At 47.4% G+C, this 19,477-nt stretch overlaps 1 protein-coding gene across 2 annotated transcripts in view; it reads left to right on the forward strand.

The window, feature by feature from the left end:
* The window catches only part of TBC1D8B (TBC1 domain family member 8B), a 1,314,750-nt gene that overhangs the window by 1,020,725 nt on the left and 274,548 nt on the right, over positions 1–19,477 (forward strand). For both annotated transcript variants that reach the window (XM_069612733.1, XM_069612732.1), the window contains exon 13: positions 14,357–14,486. In XM_069612733.1, the coding sequence (XP_069468834.1) occupies positions 14,357–14,486 (130 nt within the window). The remainder of the gene's footprint in view (positions 1–14,356; positions 14,487–19,477) is intronic.

The raw sequence follows: 19,477 nt of genomic DNA on the forward strand, positions 1-19,477 counted from the left end.
AAAAATGTGCCCATGCCCCCTGACGCAGAACTGCAAGCACCTGAAGATGGTCATGATGAGGGTGGGGATGTGGCAGCACCTCAAGGAGTCCGCGAGGCACAGGAGGCCCGTGAAATTCGTCAGAATATCATAGATTCATGCTTCTAGCACTCACGCCTGGTGGCTGATACATGGACACGGGACTTGTGGCACTGTGTGTGTCTGGAACATGCACAATGTGGACTGTACGCCAATAAAGGCCTCGTACACAAAGATCAATGTCCACACATCTCATTGGATGATTATGTAATGTTTATAGCATATGTGAAATTATATTACACACCCCATCGACCCGCCACCCAAGAAAGCCCAACACCCCCCCTCCACCCTCCTACCTCCCCCCCGAACACCAGTGTCCAAAGATGCTCATTGTCAGTGGGCAGACGCTATTGCAAGCCCCCTCTCCGGGTATCAGGGGCACCCCTGCCTGTGGAGCGCAGGTTCCTCCCAGATCTACGTTAGGGGCTGCCCTGGACGGAACTTGCAACGGATGATGTCTCTGCCTGCTCACGTCCATGCATGTCCCTAAGGGTTTGTGAGAGCTCAGTGAGCACACGGCGCACAGCGGCAAGTTCACCACATACGTCTTTGGACGTCGCATGCAGTTCCCCCCTCAGGCTCTCGGTGCTTCTCTCCATTTGTGCCCTAAGTGTCTCAGTAGATGTTTCTATGACTGCCTTAGAACCCCCACATTCATCAGCATGCTCCTTGAGGAGCGTGGCCAGTTGCTGCTGTTGCACGATCACCTGGTCGAGGGACTGTTGCCTCTGCTGGGCCATGGCCATTTGCGGTGGTGTCACAGAGGGGCTGATCACCTCATGTTGCCTTGCCACAGGGCTTGTGGGGGATGGCCAGTAGTCGTCTTGTGGGTGCCCCTGCGTGTTATCCTCATGGTGTACGGGATGAAACAAACAGGGGGATTGAGACAGGTCATGGATGGGTCCTACATCGACAGCACCGTTTTCTGTGTCGGAGCATGCTGCCATTAATGCAGTGTCACCTATGGTGCTGCTGCCACCAGAAGCAGTGCCTTCTGTGGCATCCATTGGGGGGACCTGTGGTGCTGCTGTTGTGGGCATGCTGGCTGCTGGGGTGCCTGTTGAAGTCCCCTCCTGTGTGCTGCCACTTGATTTGTGCTGCTGCCGTGTCTTGATCCGTGCAGCTGAGGTGGAGGGTCTTTGGCCGTTGGTCTTGGCCCTCTTTGCAGGTGTGCTGGTAGGGGTGTCCTGGAGCTCGTCGTTTGAATCGGACCCTGTGGTGGAGTAAAGGAGGGCGAGCGTTATTTATGGGTCTGTGGAAATTGGAATGGCAATGTATCACATGCATTGGGGTGGTACCTGAGGGTGTTTTGGGTCAGGGCCTTGGAGGTGGTTTCATTTTTGTGTGGATTGAGGATGCAGTTGTTTTGCAGCCTGCAGTTAGGGTGTGCATGCTGCACGTGTAGAGGGTGTTTTTAGGATTTTTAATTATTTATGTATTTAATGTGAGTTTTAAAGTGCGCTATCAGGCCAATGTATGTGGACGTTCTCCTGGACATGTGTTTCTGTTGCACTATGTGGACACATGGTACTTCACATGATTGGACATTGTGGATTTAGCATTGTTTTATTTGGCCCACCTACCTGATTCTTCGGATGTCTGCACTCCTTTCTCCATCCCTCCGACTCCCTCTATACTCTCCATTCCAATGGTGGAGGCACAGATTTCTTCCCAGGGGGTCAACTTGATGGGTGATTCCGATCCTCCCCCGGTAGCTGTGGCAATGGTACGGTTGGCTGATAGTATGCTCCGTACGCGTATCCGCAAGTCGTCCCATCGCTTTCTGCATTGCTGTGGGTTGCGGGGTGCGGTCCCCACCGCACTTACCCGCTGTGCCACCAGGGCCCATATGGCCTTCTTGTTCGCAAGTGCCGTCCTGGTCATTTGCGTCGAGAAGACGACGGCAGCATTCTCCTGGAGGGTCTCTGTGAGCACGGTTATTGTTATTGTTATTTTGCATTTATATAGCGCCTTATATACCATTGGTATGGTCTGAAGGCGCTGGTAGGTTGAACGCCCTCGGGAACCGAAGTTCAGGTCAGTATAGAGAGTAGAGGGAGTCCAAAAGTGCGTGTGCGCACTAGGTATGTGTGCAGCTGGTGCGGAAATCGAGTGGTAGCTGCTTCTTAGTTGTAGGTGTGGTGGTTGAGAGGTCAGGAGTATGTGTTTGCTCTGGTCGGTTTTACCCAGAACGAGTGTGGCTGCGTTAGGCCTGAGGAGAACGCCTGGCTGGGGGGTGTGAATCCAGCAATGATTACTTAGAGTGATGTGGAGTAAGAGGGAGATGTGGATATGAGAACAGTTATACCGAATGGTGTCATAGTATCTCTGTGTTCTAGATGAGTGGTGGTGTAAGAGGGAGAGTAAGCGTGGGGTGTGGTAATGATGTATGTTTTCAAGTGTTTCCTTCATTCCAAAGCATATTAAGCATCGTCTGTTGTACATATTCGTCCGTTCCTCATATTCGTCCGCTCCACACATTCGTTCAGTCATTATCATCGTCTAGTTCACACCCTCGTACACTTCTAAATGCTGCTGGGAACAGTTCTGAATTCAACTTTCACAGAGAGGCTATTGGGTGCAACTTTCAAGTGTAACTGGGTATACTTCTAAAATGCTATTGGGTACACTTCTAAATGCAGGTGGGAACCGTTTTACAATCAGCTTTCAGATAGGCTATTGGGTGCAGCTTCTAAATGCAATTGGGTGTATTTCTAAAATGCTGTTGGATACACTTCTAATTGCAAGAGGGTACAATTCTAATTCAACTTTCTCTGAGGAGGTGCGGGGTACAGTTCTAGTTGCGAGGGGGAACAGTTCTTCTAACGGTGAGTTCCTCATGGGAGAAGTGGACCTGCCGCTTGCGGTCGCACGCTTTTTTAGCAACTTTTCCCATTTTGATTGTTTTAACTAGGGTGGCTTACGGGTTGGGATGTGTCTCAGGGTCGGATTTGTAATGGTTGTGTTGGGATTCTGATTTTGTAGGTGTACGGCGTGCTGTTTCCCGTTCCGGCCCCATGTTTTTACTTCCGTTTCCGTATATTTACGGTCACCGTATTTTGCGATTACCGCTCATTACGGTGACCGCTATGATGGGTGGCGGAATTGCACCTAGGGCGCCGTACGACGGCGGTGAGGGGCGTTTTGGGGACATATCCGCCATCGCGGACTTTGCACTTCCGCCATGGCGTAATGCTCGTGCCCGATGGGTCGGAATTAGCCGCACTTTACTCCATCGTGCAATGGCGGAAACGCTATTTACGCTATGGCGGTCAGGTCAGTTACTTTCCGCCAGGGTCGTAATGAGGGCCATTGTCATTTATAGTAAGATTAGGACCACCATCGCTTCTATCTTTACACCATCATGAAAGTCCTCAGAAGCACTGGCCTAACGGCTAATCCAGCTAAGTGCAGATTGACCTAGTTAGCCGTAAAATACCTTGGCTTCTTGGCAGGGAATGCGAATGTACAACCTCAACATAAGGTAAAAGCCGTCTTCGATACGCCAACACCCAAGACCAAAAGAGATCTTAGAGCTTTTGTCAGGTTAATAGGATATTACCGTAGGTTTATCTCCAACTCTGTGGATAAAACAGCCCGGCTAAAAATAAACTTAAGAATGCCGAACCCCAGAAACTTCATTGGAATGGCAAGGATGAGATATGCTTCAACACCTCGAAACAGACTCTGTGCCAGAACCCGATCCTAAAGGTAGTCGACTTCTCTAAAGAATTTCTTACAAACAGATGCCTCCCTTACAGGGTATGGAGTTGTCCTGTCTCTGGTTTGTGATGGATTGGAACACCCCATAATATTCACCAGCCGCAAACTGTTCCCACGAGAAATACATAAATAAATTACTCTGTGTTGGAACTGGAGGCCCTGGCATCAAGTGGGCTATGATTCATCTTAGATACTACCGATTAGGACGAAACTTCACACTCGTTACATATCACTCACCCCTAGTTGGATTAGCCAACGCAAAGACTCCAAACCTCAGGCCATGCAATGGTTTCTAGACCTACAACCCTATTGTTTCACTGTGGTGCACTGAAAAGGAAAAGAGCAGCAAAATGTAGATTTTCCTTCCCAGTTCCCTTGTGAAACAATTGTTCCATGGAGGAAGGTTATGTAAGAAACCGAAAGATGTCTCCCTGACTAGTCCCCGGGATCTGTCATTCCGGTGGCCAGGACATGGCCATCGCTATTGGATCCAGTTCCTGGGGATGGACCAGTGAGGGAGGATCACCTGGATGGGGGGGGGGGGTCATCGGGAAGTGGAAGTGGGACACCGACGGGTGAGACGCGGTATCCCCCTACTTATAACACCTTTTCCCCATCCTACCACGTAGGATACTCAAACCCCCCGTCCCCCTTTTACGGTACAAACACTTTTACACACCACGTTTGACGACGGAAAAACACAAGAGCCGTTTACCTGACATGTCCCAACACAAGGGTCAGGCAACTGTCCAGAATCAAACACACCTGATGGCCCTTTCCCTTCGAAAGGATAAAAAGTGGAGCACAAGCCCAATACGAGCAAGGCAGATCCCACGACGAGGGAGGTAACCCAACACGGCAGTTCAAGAGGAGGAGAAGGGCGGCCACAACCAAAAGGGTGCCAAGGAGAGACGCAACCTTGCTCTTTCTAACACAGGCCCGTCCAACCTCCGTGGAAGGAATCGTAAGACTGCGAACAATAGACTTGTGTTGCAGCAAATGTCAAAGGTACACAGGGCCCTCCTCCTCTGATAACCAAGCCAGAGAGAGACGCTTTCCAGCGGGGTACTATCCTTTACTCCAGAGACAAGAAAAGCCAATCGGTTCATCACAGCCGGTGAGTCGAGGGAAGAGCCGATAAGAAACCAAAGTGTGCTGGACAAAAGTAGCAATCGGCTAATTGAAGAAAGTACAAAGAACTGTTAATATTAAAGGGGAAAGCCAGCTACAGAAGAGTCAGGCATCATGTGGGTTCTCACTCAGGAAACTCTGAACGATTACACTATAGTTGAAACTACTGTTACCAGAAGGCCTTGGGAAAGGTGCGAGAAAGGGGTCAAAGTGGTCATACAGGGGTCTAGTAAAATCCTCTGTACAGTGGAACATTTTTTGCCGGCAGATGATTGTAAAGCTAAGGGAAGTGAATCCTGCATCTTAAGAAAGTAGAAGGAATTGTGTGATTGGCATGAGTGAACCCGACGGAGGGATGCTGATGAAAAGGGGACGAAGCCTGAAGTCCCAATGAACAATGTATTGACAAGAGTGAACCCGGCATTGGGATGTCCACAGTGATCTGTTTAAAAGACATTAATATTTGTGAATGTCACAGATGAGATTGTGTTCAGAAGCCATAGTGAACCCGACAGAGGGAGGCTGATCTTTGAGAAGGGTCTGAGCCTGGAAGAGGGGGACCCAGAGGTGAAAAGTCATCACCCAACGTACATGCAGGAAGGAACTGTTTCTGTTTATTATACCTCAGATCCTCAGAGCAAGATACTTTTTGTAGAGAAGGCCCTGATAGCTGAGAGCGGAACTGTTCTCATGCTGGGAAAGCTCGAGCGTGTGCTGTTCTCCGGAATCCCACATTGTCCCATGCTCAGAAAATGGGGAAGGGAGTACCGCGGCTACCACATCCTGACTTAATAAACACTACTTTCTTTCTTGTGAACATTATTCCACGCTCTTTCTGTATTTAGCGTAAGGATTGGCAATAGGTTTTTCTTAGCATAGGACCTTTTATTTGACAAGATGGTGTCTTGGACGGCCTTATTATTTAATGGTCGTAGCTTGATCCCATCTTAGATTTAGATTTAGATTAGGCGTTTTTTTGAACCTTCCTATACAGTTTAACAAACACCCTTGAACTGTGATCAGTTGTGTCTGTCTTTACTGTTGCCCCCATGAGTTCTGACACTACCCAGTTCATCCAACCACTGCATCTCGATAAGCTGTATAAAACGGGTGTCAGCTAGTTTGAAAAGGGTGCTCACTAATAACGCCATTCATTTACATAGCTGCATCCAGCACCACACCTGGGGTGCAGTGTAAATCAATAAAAATAGTGTAGATCCCAATGACATCCCAATGTCATACCTATTTCCAATTCATATGGATGGATACACGTCACAGGGCCACATTGGCCAACTGCTGCTTGGTATCAGAACTTCCTCTTTTTATGGCTACTGCAAAGCAAAAGCACCTAATCAAATCCCACTTAATTTACACAAAATATCATTACATCTCTCATTTGTGCCTACCTTCGAAAGTGTCCCCCCGGACAAGACGCAAGGAAACAATCGGTCCACGGCTTAAGAACTTAAACTCTGTGGAGTGTATTGGGCATCCTTAGGCTGAGTCTACAGTTAGAAAGAAGGAGTCTGTGTGAGATAAATTAAGTGGGCAGATAGCAACCCACATATTATGGTCAGCAGTTTGCCAAGGCATATGTGCCTCTTTTACCTTCAGAAATTGTGTGCTGGTTCTCTTTTGAAGACGGAAGTTTCAATCAGCATCAACCTCCAGTGCGATAGATGCAGAGGGTTACGTTTACGTGGGCCGGCGAGTGAATCACGTGATTCCCTGGGACAAGGAATCGGAACTACTCTATGGATGGAAAGTCTGGCGGCCATCTTACAATGGGGCCCTCTATAGGAGCCTCGTGAGCCTTGACCCAGATAATAGTTCATTGACAATGTTACAAACCAAAACATCTCGATCCATAAGTGCGCACACTATTGCAAAATTGCCTAATAAATCTATATACTAGTCTCCATCGTGAAGTCCCCTTAAATATGTATTAAGATCGTAGCAGTGGGGGGCACGGCCAGCCGGCGTGAGATGAACACATAGTTCACGGAGCTCCTGCCCGCCGGCTCAAATCCTGCATCAAATCCATGTTATACACCCTAAAAGTGGGCTGATGATCGGGTGAGGAAGTCCTGAGACCTGCAGGCAACGTCAGATGAGGTGCGGTGACCCTGCAATCCCTCATTTGATCCAGTTTCAGGGGAAGGAAGAACCCGAGGAATGGCGCGGACTGTGGGTCCAATATGGCCGCCGCAGCCTAAAGAACAGAAGTGGATGACAAGGGAGTCCCCCTGCATGAAAGGAGGTGCGGTGTGCTGCGCGGGCCAGATCGATTCACAGGCCGGCTCACGGCAGGACGGAAGGAGGCAGCAGAGCATATCGCAGATACCAGAGGTGTGCCCAGAACCAGAGTTATTACCCACGTGCACCGCGGGCAGAGGAGAGGAGTTAATGCGAGGACCGCCTCAGGCCCCCTCGTAACATTGATCCGGTGAGAAACTACGCGAGGTGGCAATAGCCCCGGACCCTGTCAGGAGGAGCAGGCCATATCAGCTGGCAGGAAAAGCGGCCAGCAACGGAGACGCGGCAACACATCGCCTACTTCGGTGGCTCCGGGGGGGAAAAACGGCCACCGGGGGAAAAAGAAAAAGCCACAGGAGCGCTGCAGGTGCAATCAAGGGTACAGGCCCACCGTATCCTGCAGGTTTGGTCTCGCTTTTGGGCCAGTGACAGCCGGCTCGGAGGAGAGTTTCCCTGATCAACTCTGAGGGATCACTGAGAGCCCAGGGATACGCAGTGACCGGGAGTAACAGCAGGGACAAGCCAGCCACCAGGAGGCAGGTGAGTGATCCGGTGCTGGGAAGGAGAGGCTCACTAGGAAGAGGCCGCAAGCCCCGAGCACAGTGGACCCGAGGTGGTACCATAGAGTGGGACACCAGCAACACAGTAACCTACGGAGGCAGAGAGGATACACAAGAGGCTCCCATTGAAATTCTGGGCAGTGGGTACAAGGCCCAGCAATAACCAAGGGACCGGAGCTGCCCCACATGCGAAGGCACGAAGAACCCTGCAGAGGCTAGCACTGTAAAGATCGAAACGGCATCGAAAGACCCAGACAAGGTGCGGACGGGAGAACCCATACACACAGAGGGGCCTCTCGGCGGCCACGATTGTTGGGGAGAATTCTCTGTTAAGGCTAATTTCCCAAACCTAGTGAGTCCCCCAGCAGCTTTGCTGGATTTTTGGGGTTTAATCTTTTCTCCTGCTAAAAGTGAGACTCTTTTTCTCCCACTCTTAGGCATGATTTGAGAATGTCCTTTGATTATGTAATGTGTTATATGGGCTATGGGGTCTTTTACTCCATAGGGCTTCATGTGTTTTTGGTAAGTGTGTTACACAGCACCCTCAATGCAGTAACACCGGGGTGTTTTAGTGACCCCCAAACATAGACTCCATACCCTGGGACTGACTACTGTCTCCCAGGGCATGTAAAGTCACCATTGGCTTTACTAGTCTTAAATTGTGAACAGAACCAGAACAAACCATCATATTGTGGAAGTACTGGTAGGGGTAATTCGATTGCCCCTGGGTCTGTTTTCCAAGGGGGCACTGTCCCGTCCCCCCTTGTCGAGTTTCTGGCTGGTGGCAGTGGATACCACGCAAAATAGTCCACCGGAATATTTCCTATGGGATTTTCCCATTCATTTTAAACGCACCACTTTTTGGTGGAATGTTAAAGATACCGCCGGGTTATTTATTTAATAATTATTCCCCGGTTGGATCTTTTTGCCAGGACTCGGTTTTAAAATGGCGTTTGTGTTCGCCTCTGAAACTCTAACCCAAGTTGAGCCCTTTGTTCCACTTTTTGGCGGTCTTCTCCACAGAAGCCCTCCAAATGGTGCCACTCTGTCTGGGCTCAACAGGATGTGTGGGAGAGGGATAAGGCACCCTGGACTGTGTTGCCTTGGCAACTCAAGTCGCACTCTTGTGTGATTGGCCCAGTGGTGAGCCGCCCGGCTCACCACTTAGCATGTTTGAGTGACAGCTAGGCTGATGAATGGGGGTTTTTCTGCATAAAAGCAGGGCTTTGGGGACTGGAACTTCAGAAGTCGCCACAGGACCTAAAGAATCCAAAGAGGGGAGAAGCTGAGCCATCTACAATGACGACACCACCGGTGGAGCCCTGCTGTACGAAACTCACCACTTTTACCGACGACAGAGGAGATCTTCTTCCAGGAGAGTCTTCTTCCCTTTGAGCTGGTGGGACCAACTAGTTCGCCTTTTTCCCCTTCCTGGATCGTCTCGTGGCCGAATCGCCCGTGCCAAGCACCCTGGTGGGCACACAGGAGAGGATTAATGAGGCCTTTGTGGCATTTTATAGAGAACTGTACACAAGTGAAAACGGTTATCTGGAGGTGGATGTGGAGGACCTTATGGAACTAATACATCTACCGAAGCTAGGGGATGATCTGAGGGAGGCCCCAATTGAGGAGGGAGATATTCGCTGAGCGATCAGAATTATGAGGAGAGGTACGGCACCTGGTAGTGATGGGTTTTCTGTGGAGTTTTACTCCACGCTCGTTGATCTCCTGGCCCCTCAGCTCCAGAAGGTATATGAGGAAGCATTTCAGAAGGGAAGCCTTCCGGAATCTATGAAGGAAGCCGTGATCACAGTGATCTTGAAGGAAGGGAAGGACCCGTTGGATTGCATGGCGTATCGCCCATATCCATGTTAAATGTTGATGGGAAATTTCTAGGGAAATCCTGGCTACTAGACTGACAAAGGTGGCACTGCAGCTTATCCACCCAGACCAATGTGAGTTTGTGGGGTGTAGGAATACCTCCGGCAATATTACCCGTCTCCATCATGTTATGGATCAAGTGAAGTCGCGGGACCAGGACATAGCCATAGCCTCTTTCGACGCTATGAAAGCGTTCGATTCATTAGAATGGAAATGGCTATTTCGAGTGCTAAAGGAATTCGGGTTTGGGGAAAACATTTGGGGATGGCTGGGCCTGCTGTATAGCAAGCTGGTGGCAATGGTGAGGACCAACAACTGGGTGTCTGACTCGTGGGAACTGGGCAGGGGAACGAGGCAGGGCTGTGCGGCTTCTCCAATCCTTTTTGCATTGGCCCTGGAACCGCTTGCAGCATTTCTCTGACAGGAAATGAGGGAAGCAGGGATTGTAGTCGGTGGTCTGAGACATATAGTCTTGCTGTATGCGGATGACCTAATGTTTTATATAGCGAACAGCTATACCTCCCAGAGCTACTGGAGATACTGAAGAACTTTCGATTTATGTCCGGCTTCCGTATCAACGTGGACAAATCGATACTATTCCCACTGGGAAGGTTGCGAGATACTCAGTTGGACTATTTGCCAGAGGTGGGGATAAAGTGGGAGAGAGAATTATTTAAGTATCTGGGCATACAGATATTCCACGACATGGTAGACACATTTGTTTATAACACAGGGAGGGTGCTGTTGAAAGTGGGTGAATCGGTTCAATTCTGGAAAAATCTCCCTCTCTCCATGATGGGAAAAGTCACACTATGTAAGATGGTGATCCTACCACGATTGCTTTACTTCATCTCCAACATACCATACTTGGTGAAGAAAGTTGTCTTTAAGATGCTAGATAGTAAGGTTGGGGAACTACTGTGGAATAAAGGGAGGAGGAGAGTATCTTTAGCGACACTACATAGGTCCAGGTTGGAGGGTGGATTGGGTCTACCAGATTCCGAAAAATACTTTTGTGGCAGCACAATTACAATCAGTGTTGCTATGGGATCAGCCGGGGAAGGAAGTCCTGAAAGGGTTGGTAGGTGACTTACCCCCGAATCAGAGAGGTGTGGACCTACTGTTGCATTAAGTGGGAGATAAGGGAGATCTGAGTTGTTTGAGGTGGTGAGAGGGACGTGGAAGAAGTACGTTGGTACGAGAGGGCTTGGGGGCTATATGACGGCAAATTTCCGTGGGGCATCGATCAGAGGCTCCGCCAGGCGGTCGGAAGGGCAGGAATACAGAGGCTCCGGGACAAGGGGTGTGAGACAGTGGGAGACCCATTTGAGGGGGGAATCTGCTTAGCTGCAAAGAATGGTGTATGAAGTTCGGGCTCCCGGAAGGCCTGTTCCTGGTGTACGAGGCAATGGTCCGGAGACTAGCGGAAATCTGGGAGGGAATCCTGGAGGAACCGGAGGCGAGCCCACTGCTGCGGGTACTGCTAGACCAATTATGGGCAGGGCTCAAATCTCACGGATCTACAATGCCCTATGGGGAGGGACACCCGAGGGGGGAATTGAAGGCGAAGGTAAAATGGGCGGCGGACCTGGGATACCAGTTATCGGAGAAGGAATGGGCACAGATACTGGAAATGGTCCAGAAGGTATCAGGGCATGCCCGATTTCAACTGGTCCAATTTAACATCATACATAGGACATAAGTAACCCCAGTGAGATTACGGGGAATGAATACACAGTCATCTGACGAATGCCCTAGGTGCGGTAGGGGCCCAGCTGGATTCTGGCATATGATATGGGAGTGCGGGATGATGTTGGAATACTGGGACAAGGTGGTTAAGGGAGTGAATGAACTTTTGGGGACTAAGCTGGAACAGAACATGGGTATATACATTTGGGGAACTCTCCCAGGGGGGAAGAAACATAAAATTCAGAACATGATGGTTCGATTTCTGCTAATTCTGGCCAAACGTTGGATTGCTATTGCATGGAAGCACCCACAAGGCTCGACAATTGATATGTGGCGAGCTGATGTCCGTAGGTGGGGGATAGCTGAACTGGCAATACTCAAGGGTGCTGAAACTGAGATGGACGGGGAGGGAGTGGCAATTCACTGGACCCAACTCTTGAACGATCTATCGAAAGATAATGACCTAAGACCACCATGAAGGAGTACACGCCAGAAGGGGAAGATGGAGTTAAAAGAAGGGAGGGAGATGGAGGGACCAGGGGAGTGCCGCAGGTCCGACCCAACCTCTGCGGTATTGATGAACATAAGACTGTCCACAGTCTACCATGGAACCGAAGAAAAGGCCCTGATAGAGAAATCTGTATATGTGGGGGTGTGAGGGAGGGGGGGGATATGGGTCATCTTTGGTTGTTGTGGTTACTGTTATGGGAAAATGCGAATAAAAAAGTGTTTTAAAAAAATCGGAGCAATGCACCGGTTGAATAAGGGGGTATCCCTCCATTTCAGTCTAAATGGTCAGAGGTCAAAATGCAATTCATTAAAGTCCAAAGATGACGTGTAGCCTCTTAGTGAACCTGGGTAGAGACCCTTTACAAAATAGATCCATTATCACATCACCAAAGAGTACTGTTTAATCTGTATATAGCCCTTGGCATCTCCAATTGTTCTTTGTTGCACAACAATTCATAGTTATTCTTATCTTCAGTCTGCCCACGAGGCATGTTTCTGAGAGAGCATCTCATGACGGATAAACACATTTTCCCTTCTCACGCCATTCTGACATTCCATATTCTAGGGATTCAGTGTTCTACATTATCACAACCCAACCTTCCATAGACATAGACAGATAGTGACGTTTATTGTTTTTCTAGATATACATGACATTTAATCATGTCCTTGGAAATAAAACGCACATTGTGGAAGCTGACATCACTTATCTAATTTTGCCCATTAAGCTAGTCTGCGTGGCGCTATAAAACATAGAATATAGTGCTATCAACTATGCATTCCCAACCTCTGCTTCATTTAGTAGAACTCACACAGACACACATATTTTGTCTAGTGCAGGTCACTCATGTTAAGGTCATCCTCAGTCTAAATAAAACAGTTAGGCAAAACGTCTCGCTCTTCCCTTTTGGATGAACTAACTTCGAGTAAGTGAATCCAGAACATTTCTCTTTGGAGAAGGTAGGAATTGTAATTGCCCCCTCTCAGCAGTAGTTTGACTGCCTCCACTAATTCAAATTGCATTTGTGCAATTGTATGATGTTTTTCTTTAAAGTGTCTTGCTCCTGGAGACTTCATGTTGTCTGTGCGGACATTAGATTTATGTTCTGTCCTGCGGTCTTTCACCATTCTTCATGTCCGTCCTACAAACAGTAAGCCACATGTGTATTTTATTATGTATAGGACCCTGATGTCATACATGTGGAGAAATCTCTAATTCTGATTTATTTCCCTGTGTGTGGATGTGTAATGGTCTCTCCCAGTGCCAAGGATGAGTGTGCGCGTCCTTTTTGCATAGGCTTGCATAATAGCCTGGCACTTAAGGGGTTAATCACATTATTACAATTTTGGCATCCTAGGCAGGGAAAAGTACCTTCCTTCCGATTGTTGAGTATTGTCGGTTTCTCCCTTTGGAGGCTTTTCGGCTCGTACTTAATGGCCCCTAAGATTAGAGCCCTGTTTATAGGCCATCATTGAGGCTTTAGGGAAGATGTTTTGCATTTGGGGATCGTGTTGGAGAATGCTCCAAATTATTTTCAAGATTCTTCTAATCTGGAAGCTCGGTCTGGAATATTTAGACGCACAGAGTGGTGTGCCCATTTCGTTGTGTCTAACCCTTAGTAAAGATCCCCTGGAGACTGGCTTAGCTCTGCAGAACACATCTCAATACTTCTTCTGGATAACCTCTCTTTCTGAAACATTCTGTCAAATTGAGACATTCTGAATCGAAAGTTTCTGGATCAGTGATGATTCTTTATAGCCTCAGGATCTGGCTGTATGGAAGAATCTTCGTCATGGCTCTCGGGTGGAAACTAGCATACTCTAGTAGATTGTTGACATCTGTAGGTTGCTTATCACCTACAGATATCAACAATCTACTAGAGTATGCTAGTTGATTCCAATTCCAATTGCCTGTATTTTTGAAGGAGTGAATGGATCTACTGCCTGGCAGTATCTACAAAACCAATCAATTCCCATAGCCATTTCCAGGGACAATGATGGCATTCATTGTCTTAGGTGTCTACTGCAAGGCAGACTATGCTAAGGCTGAAAGGGAAGCCGGTATTGGTCCAATCGAGAGAAATTAAACTGCCTTCCCAGATGTCTGCTAGTGCAGTTGCTGTTCCAAGCACCTGTCTGAATCCTGGCTGGTAACCAAGATGTTGGTTGTGCTGTTTAACCTGAAACTATCTGTTGACTTCTATTTAAGGATTTGTCTGGCATATAGTATGTTTATCATGGTACATTCATTGGCTAGCACCTAGTGGTAGGGGCCTGATCATTTCTAGGAGCAGGACTTGGCTCAAGAAGGTGACATTTTTAAGGCATTTGTAATGTTGGGAGTGACCATTGGGAAGAATTATGTCAATGTGGAATTCAGCTTGTTTTATGTTCCATGTGTTACATAGTCATGTACTAAAGCTTGTAACCTTTTCCTACTGCTTTTTCTGTCCCTTTTTGAAGTACAAATCTATTGTTTTTCACTATGTATCATTTGTCATAAATATTAAAAAAGAATTGTATTTGTTCAGGTTTTTTGACAGTGTTGTTAACAAGGACAGTCCGTTGCCTTCCACTGTGCAGCAAGCCCCAAGCATGAATGATGGGAGGGGCTCCAGCACAAAAGTGGATATTACAGATTTTATCAGGGAAGCAAATGAAGTAAGTCATTTTTTAATGTGACCGTAATATGTGCAAGCAATGCAATTTGCCAATTCCATGCTGCATTTGATTCATGGTGACAATTCCTTTTACTGGATAACCATCGAAAACCCTTCCTCATGTTTTGTGTTCTTATGTGTAACTCAGAATAGAATATGTCTGTTGTTGATCTATGTGCTTTGTTCCCAATGCATTTTAGTAGAATTTTGTATACCTTCCTTTTACTTTTATGGGGTGTTCCCCTGATTCCTTCTCTAGGACTTTCACTTTCTCCCCCTTCACTTTCGCTTTTCTTACTGTCATGAAGCCAAGTGGCGAGAGACATGAAACAGAGCTTAGAGGTTTCAATGTATGTTTACTTTAGTAAAACAAATAAAAGGAATCCACTTGGAATAAAATAGCAAGAACCCTTCTAATTGAGTCGCAAATTAAAAACTAAAATAAAGTTTCTAGGATTCAACATATTGCAATCCGGGCTTCCATGGGGCAATCCTTGGGAGTTTGCCACTTTGTTTGGTGTTCAGGTGTGCCATACACCCCTTTCCTTGCCTCCTATTGTCTCATTCTCCTTCACTTGCTCATCAGGATTCTGATCCAAGGATCACACGTTCCTGGTGTCCACGTCTGGGACGTGATTTTAAAGAGGGTGGAGCCCACCAAGCTCAAGTTGCAATGCTTCCTGCTGGGTTTTGGCAGGTTATCCAGGCTGGAGGGGATCTGGCTCTGCCCCCTTCGTTCTACCAAGACTACCCTTCTCTCTGTTTTTAATTCACTTCTTCCTGCTCTCCACACTCAATCCTCCTCCTCCTACTAAATCATTCTGTTGCTTTGACACTATTAACCACCCCCACACTCCGCACCCTTTCTTGCCAACCCCCTCTTGGGACTGCCTTGCAATGGTTTAAATCTTGCCTGACTGACCGTACCCTCTCTGCCTCCTGGGCTGATGAACATTCCTCCACCTTTCCACTTCTTCATGGTGTTCCACAGAGGTATGTCCTCTGCCCTTCACTGTTTCACTCTACACATCCCTCCCCATCCCCTCTATCCTTTATTGTTTCATCCTTTGGTCTTTTTTCCCACTTCTATGCTGATAATTCACAAATCTTTTTCTCCTTTCCTCTTTCACCTTCAGCCTTTATTCTACCATCTCTTCCTGTCTTCTGGCAAACCATTCTTGGATGCATGCAAGCTTCCTCCACCTCAAACCCTCCAAAACAGATGTTTTTTCTTCCCAATCCTCTAGTATTCGTACCCCTCTTTCCCTTGATCTTCCATTTTCTTTTCCATGTCACATCTACCCTTTTCCACTTCCGCCAGTAACGTGTCTACTTTAATTCATCCCTTTTCTTTAATCTTTACACATCTAGCACTGCCCGCTAATGCCCCATCTCTTTTGACATTTTAACATTCATAAAGCATCTCCTTTTCTATCCTGCCACAACACTTAACTGCTCATCTCTACTCTTGTCTGTTCCCGTATTGATTATTGTTCAGTTTTGCTCATCCGTCTTCCCACCTACCAACTCACACCCTGTTCTCTCTTTAATTCCTTTATTCAGACCCCCATCTTACCCTTCTTACGATCTCTGTACCGGCTTCCCTTTGAATCTCACCTTCTTTCACTTTCTCTGAATCATCATCATTTTCAAGTGCGTACATGGCTTTTCCCCCTTTTCCTGTCTTCTCTCTTCTTCATCTATGTCCCAACCCCTTCTCTCTGCTCTCAAAACAAACACTGGCAGGTAGTTTCCAAACCCGCATGTGCTTCTTCTCTCTTTCATTCTTTTGCACTCCTAGCTCCCAAGCATTGGAATCCGCTCTCTGCAAAATTTGGTCTTCTCCTTCTCTGTCCACTTTCCATTTGAACTTAAAAACGGCTACATCTGGTATTAATTGTCTGAACTAATTTAATCATTTCTGTATTGTGCCATCTTTGTGCAGCCCCTAGGCAAAAGCACTTTTAAATAAATGAAACACAAATACAAATAGGAGCAAATGTCTCTTTAAATGGAAAAATATATTTTGATAATGTGATAAAATGTACTACCTTGCTTGAAGCGTAACAGATGGGGTGACCTTGAGAGCCGGGTTCTACCACCCACTAAATTATGCACAACTAGGGGCAGTGCGGAAGGATCCCCCCAGACTAGCTCACATTTTCCTTGTCAAGTGGCAGGGACTTGTCACTGGGCACCACCAACAAGCTCTGTCCCTTTTAGGGACTTCTACTTCACCAGTACAATCACTGAGCAGCATGGAGACACCAGTCCTACTACCTTGGAGCTGATTTCCTTGTAACTACTCAAGCTAATACAAACCTGGCTAGCATTTACAGGTCGTGTGAATGAGGACACATGTAAGCAAGCACAGGGACTTGTACCCTAGTAGTTGGGCATGCAGCTCCTCTCTGTGCGATTCACAATGTGCCAGCCCCAGATATTGCCTCAACCCATCGCCTGGCAAAGGGGTATAGTGGGGCAGGCCACAAGGTCCGAGAGCAGCAATTCAAACAAACCAATTACATTTTGTAATAGAAACCCCCCCCAGGCACCTCAGATCAGACTGAGATGGGTCTGTCAGAAAGGGATGGTGCCATATAAAAGGGCTGGGAATTGGCTGTATGATTTGGAGTCCAGAGGGAGCAAAGGTGCAGCAAATGAGCATTGTGGCGGTGACGGGAGCAGAGAGGAGCCCGGTGTGGAGAAAAATGGAGGAGAGGAGGAGAATTGGACAGAGAAAAAAGGAGGTTGGAGGTAGAAAATGGAGAAACGTGTAGAGATACAGGAGGGAGTGGTGCTTAGACGTTAGGAAGAGGTGGTGAACTATCAAGAGAAGGTGTGATCAGATAACAGGAGGCGATGAGAGAAGGAAAGTGGGAAAATATCAACAGATGGAGGTGGTGATGGAACAGAAGGAGATTGTGTAAAAACAGAAAGAGGTGGTGATTGAGATACAGGAGGGGAAAAACAGCAGCTTTGGAAAGCTGGACCTGTGAAGAAAGGTTCCCCAGGTATGCTACATGACTGGTAGACAAGAGTGGTGGAGAGAAAGAGGAACATGCATGTAACAGAGGGGATAGGAGCTAATAGTGAGACTTGGCCCTGAGGCACAGGAAGTTGGGTTATAGCGGAAAACCCCTGAGGAACAATATTGTTGCGAAGAGGCTAGTGAGCAATGGAACCAGTGGAAGGCCCCGTAGGTTGTGAGGCAAGTATCAGTTTTCACCAATAGAAATGTATTCTTGTTTTAGAAGTTATAAACCAAATTATGTGGCATTTAGGCAAATCCTGCATATTGGCAATCGGTTGTAGCTGAGGGTTATCTTCCTGACTTTTCACTCAGTTTATTGGCATGGTCATATGGGGTTCCAGACTAATGTTTTGCCAAGGACCCAAGTGCTGCTTGGGCAAAAGGTTTGGGTGCCACGTAAAGCCGAATGCAAGTCTCCCACAATCTGGTCAGTATATGCAAACCCTTTGGCAAACATCAGTAAAAACAAAACTGGAACTCTGCATTCTTTGGCAGCCTCAATTTTAGGATTCTTGGAAATAGCCAGGAAGGAACATGGTGGGGAAAAGGACCACAAGGAGGAGAGTGAAAAACCTGGCCTTGATTGAAATTGGGTGGTAAAACAGGAGACCAAGGGATACAAAGATCCTGTTGGACTCTTGAAAAATGCATTATACACCATTCTAAGATATCCCCTGGATTAGGCGCTATGGAAAAACATAAAGAAAGGGCGAACTTGATTAGGGAGTGGATGTGACTATAAATAACTGGCTCTTGCATGAAGAAGTTGCTTGCAACCTACTTCCGTGGATCACTCCTAGGTGCTATTCAAGCCCATTGCAAATTATTTTTTTATTTACTTTGTTGGACTACTGGTGTTTTCATCCTCTGTCCCCCATTTTGGGTCAGAGCCTTTGCTCTCTCCTTTGTGCAACTCCCTTCTCTGCCTTCCTTTTCCCACGCTGCTTCACTGACTCTCGTAATGCCTTTGCGACTCTCGGCTCGCAAGGCTCTCTTTTGGTGACAGAGAGTGGAATAAAGAGGGATTGCATGTGTTTTTGCCGAACATACAAAGTTAACACCCACATATAAACAAAGGGGGGTCTGGGAATCTCTCTACCAGCACGAACACAGCCCAATGACCTGTTCTTGGGTGAATAACCCCTGGGAGAGACTCTACCAAGTCTTTAGCTCACTGTCCTTTTCACAGAGAAGAAATTTCCCCGCATATCAGCCTTTGTCCTGCCCAGGAGAAATTTCTGCGGGGAAATTTCTTCTCTGTGAAAAGGACAGTGAGCTAAAGACTTGGTAGAGGTTATTCACCCAAGAACAGGTCATTGGGCTGTGTTTGTGCTGGTAGAGAGATTCCCAGACCCCCCTTTGTTTGCATACATTAACTTTGGGTTTCACCCTAAGTTAACAGGGCAATCCAGACGTGGACCCCTTGCTCACTGTTCTTAGAGAGGCAACAGTTTCACCTCACTGATGATGCCCAACAAGGCTGAAACACGTGTATGGGGTTACTGATGGTACTCTTGTTCAGAGGAGAATTGCCTAGCATTTCGGCGCTGGACTGCCCCTGGGCAGGACAAAGGCTGATATGCGGGGACATTTCTTCTCTGTGAAAAGGACAGTGAGCTAAAGACTTGGTAGAGTCTCTCCCAGGGGTTATTCACCCAAGAACAGGTCATTGGGCTGTGTTCGTGCTGGTAGAGAGATTCCCAGACCCCCCTTTGTTTGCATACATTAACTTTGGGTTTCACCCTAAGTTAACAGGGCAATCCAGACGTGGACCCCTTGCTCACTGTTCTTAGAGAGGCAACAGTTTCACCTCACTGATGATGCCCAACAAGGCTGAAACACGTGTATGGGGTTACTGATGGTACTCTTGTTCAGAGGAGAATTGCCTAGCATTTCGGCGCTGGACTGCCCCTGGGCAGGACAAAGGCTGATATGCGGGGAAATTTCTTCTCTGTGAA

The sequence above is a fragment of the Ambystoma mexicanum genome, chromosome 5p (assembly GCF_040938575.1).
Source record: "Ambystoma mexicanum isolate Mex_15411 chromosome 5p, UKY_AmexF1_1, whole genome shotgun sequence".
Classification (NCBI taxonomy): domain Eukaryota; kingdom Metazoa; phylum Chordata; class Amphibia; order Caudata; family Ambystomatidae; genus Ambystoma; species Ambystoma mexicanum.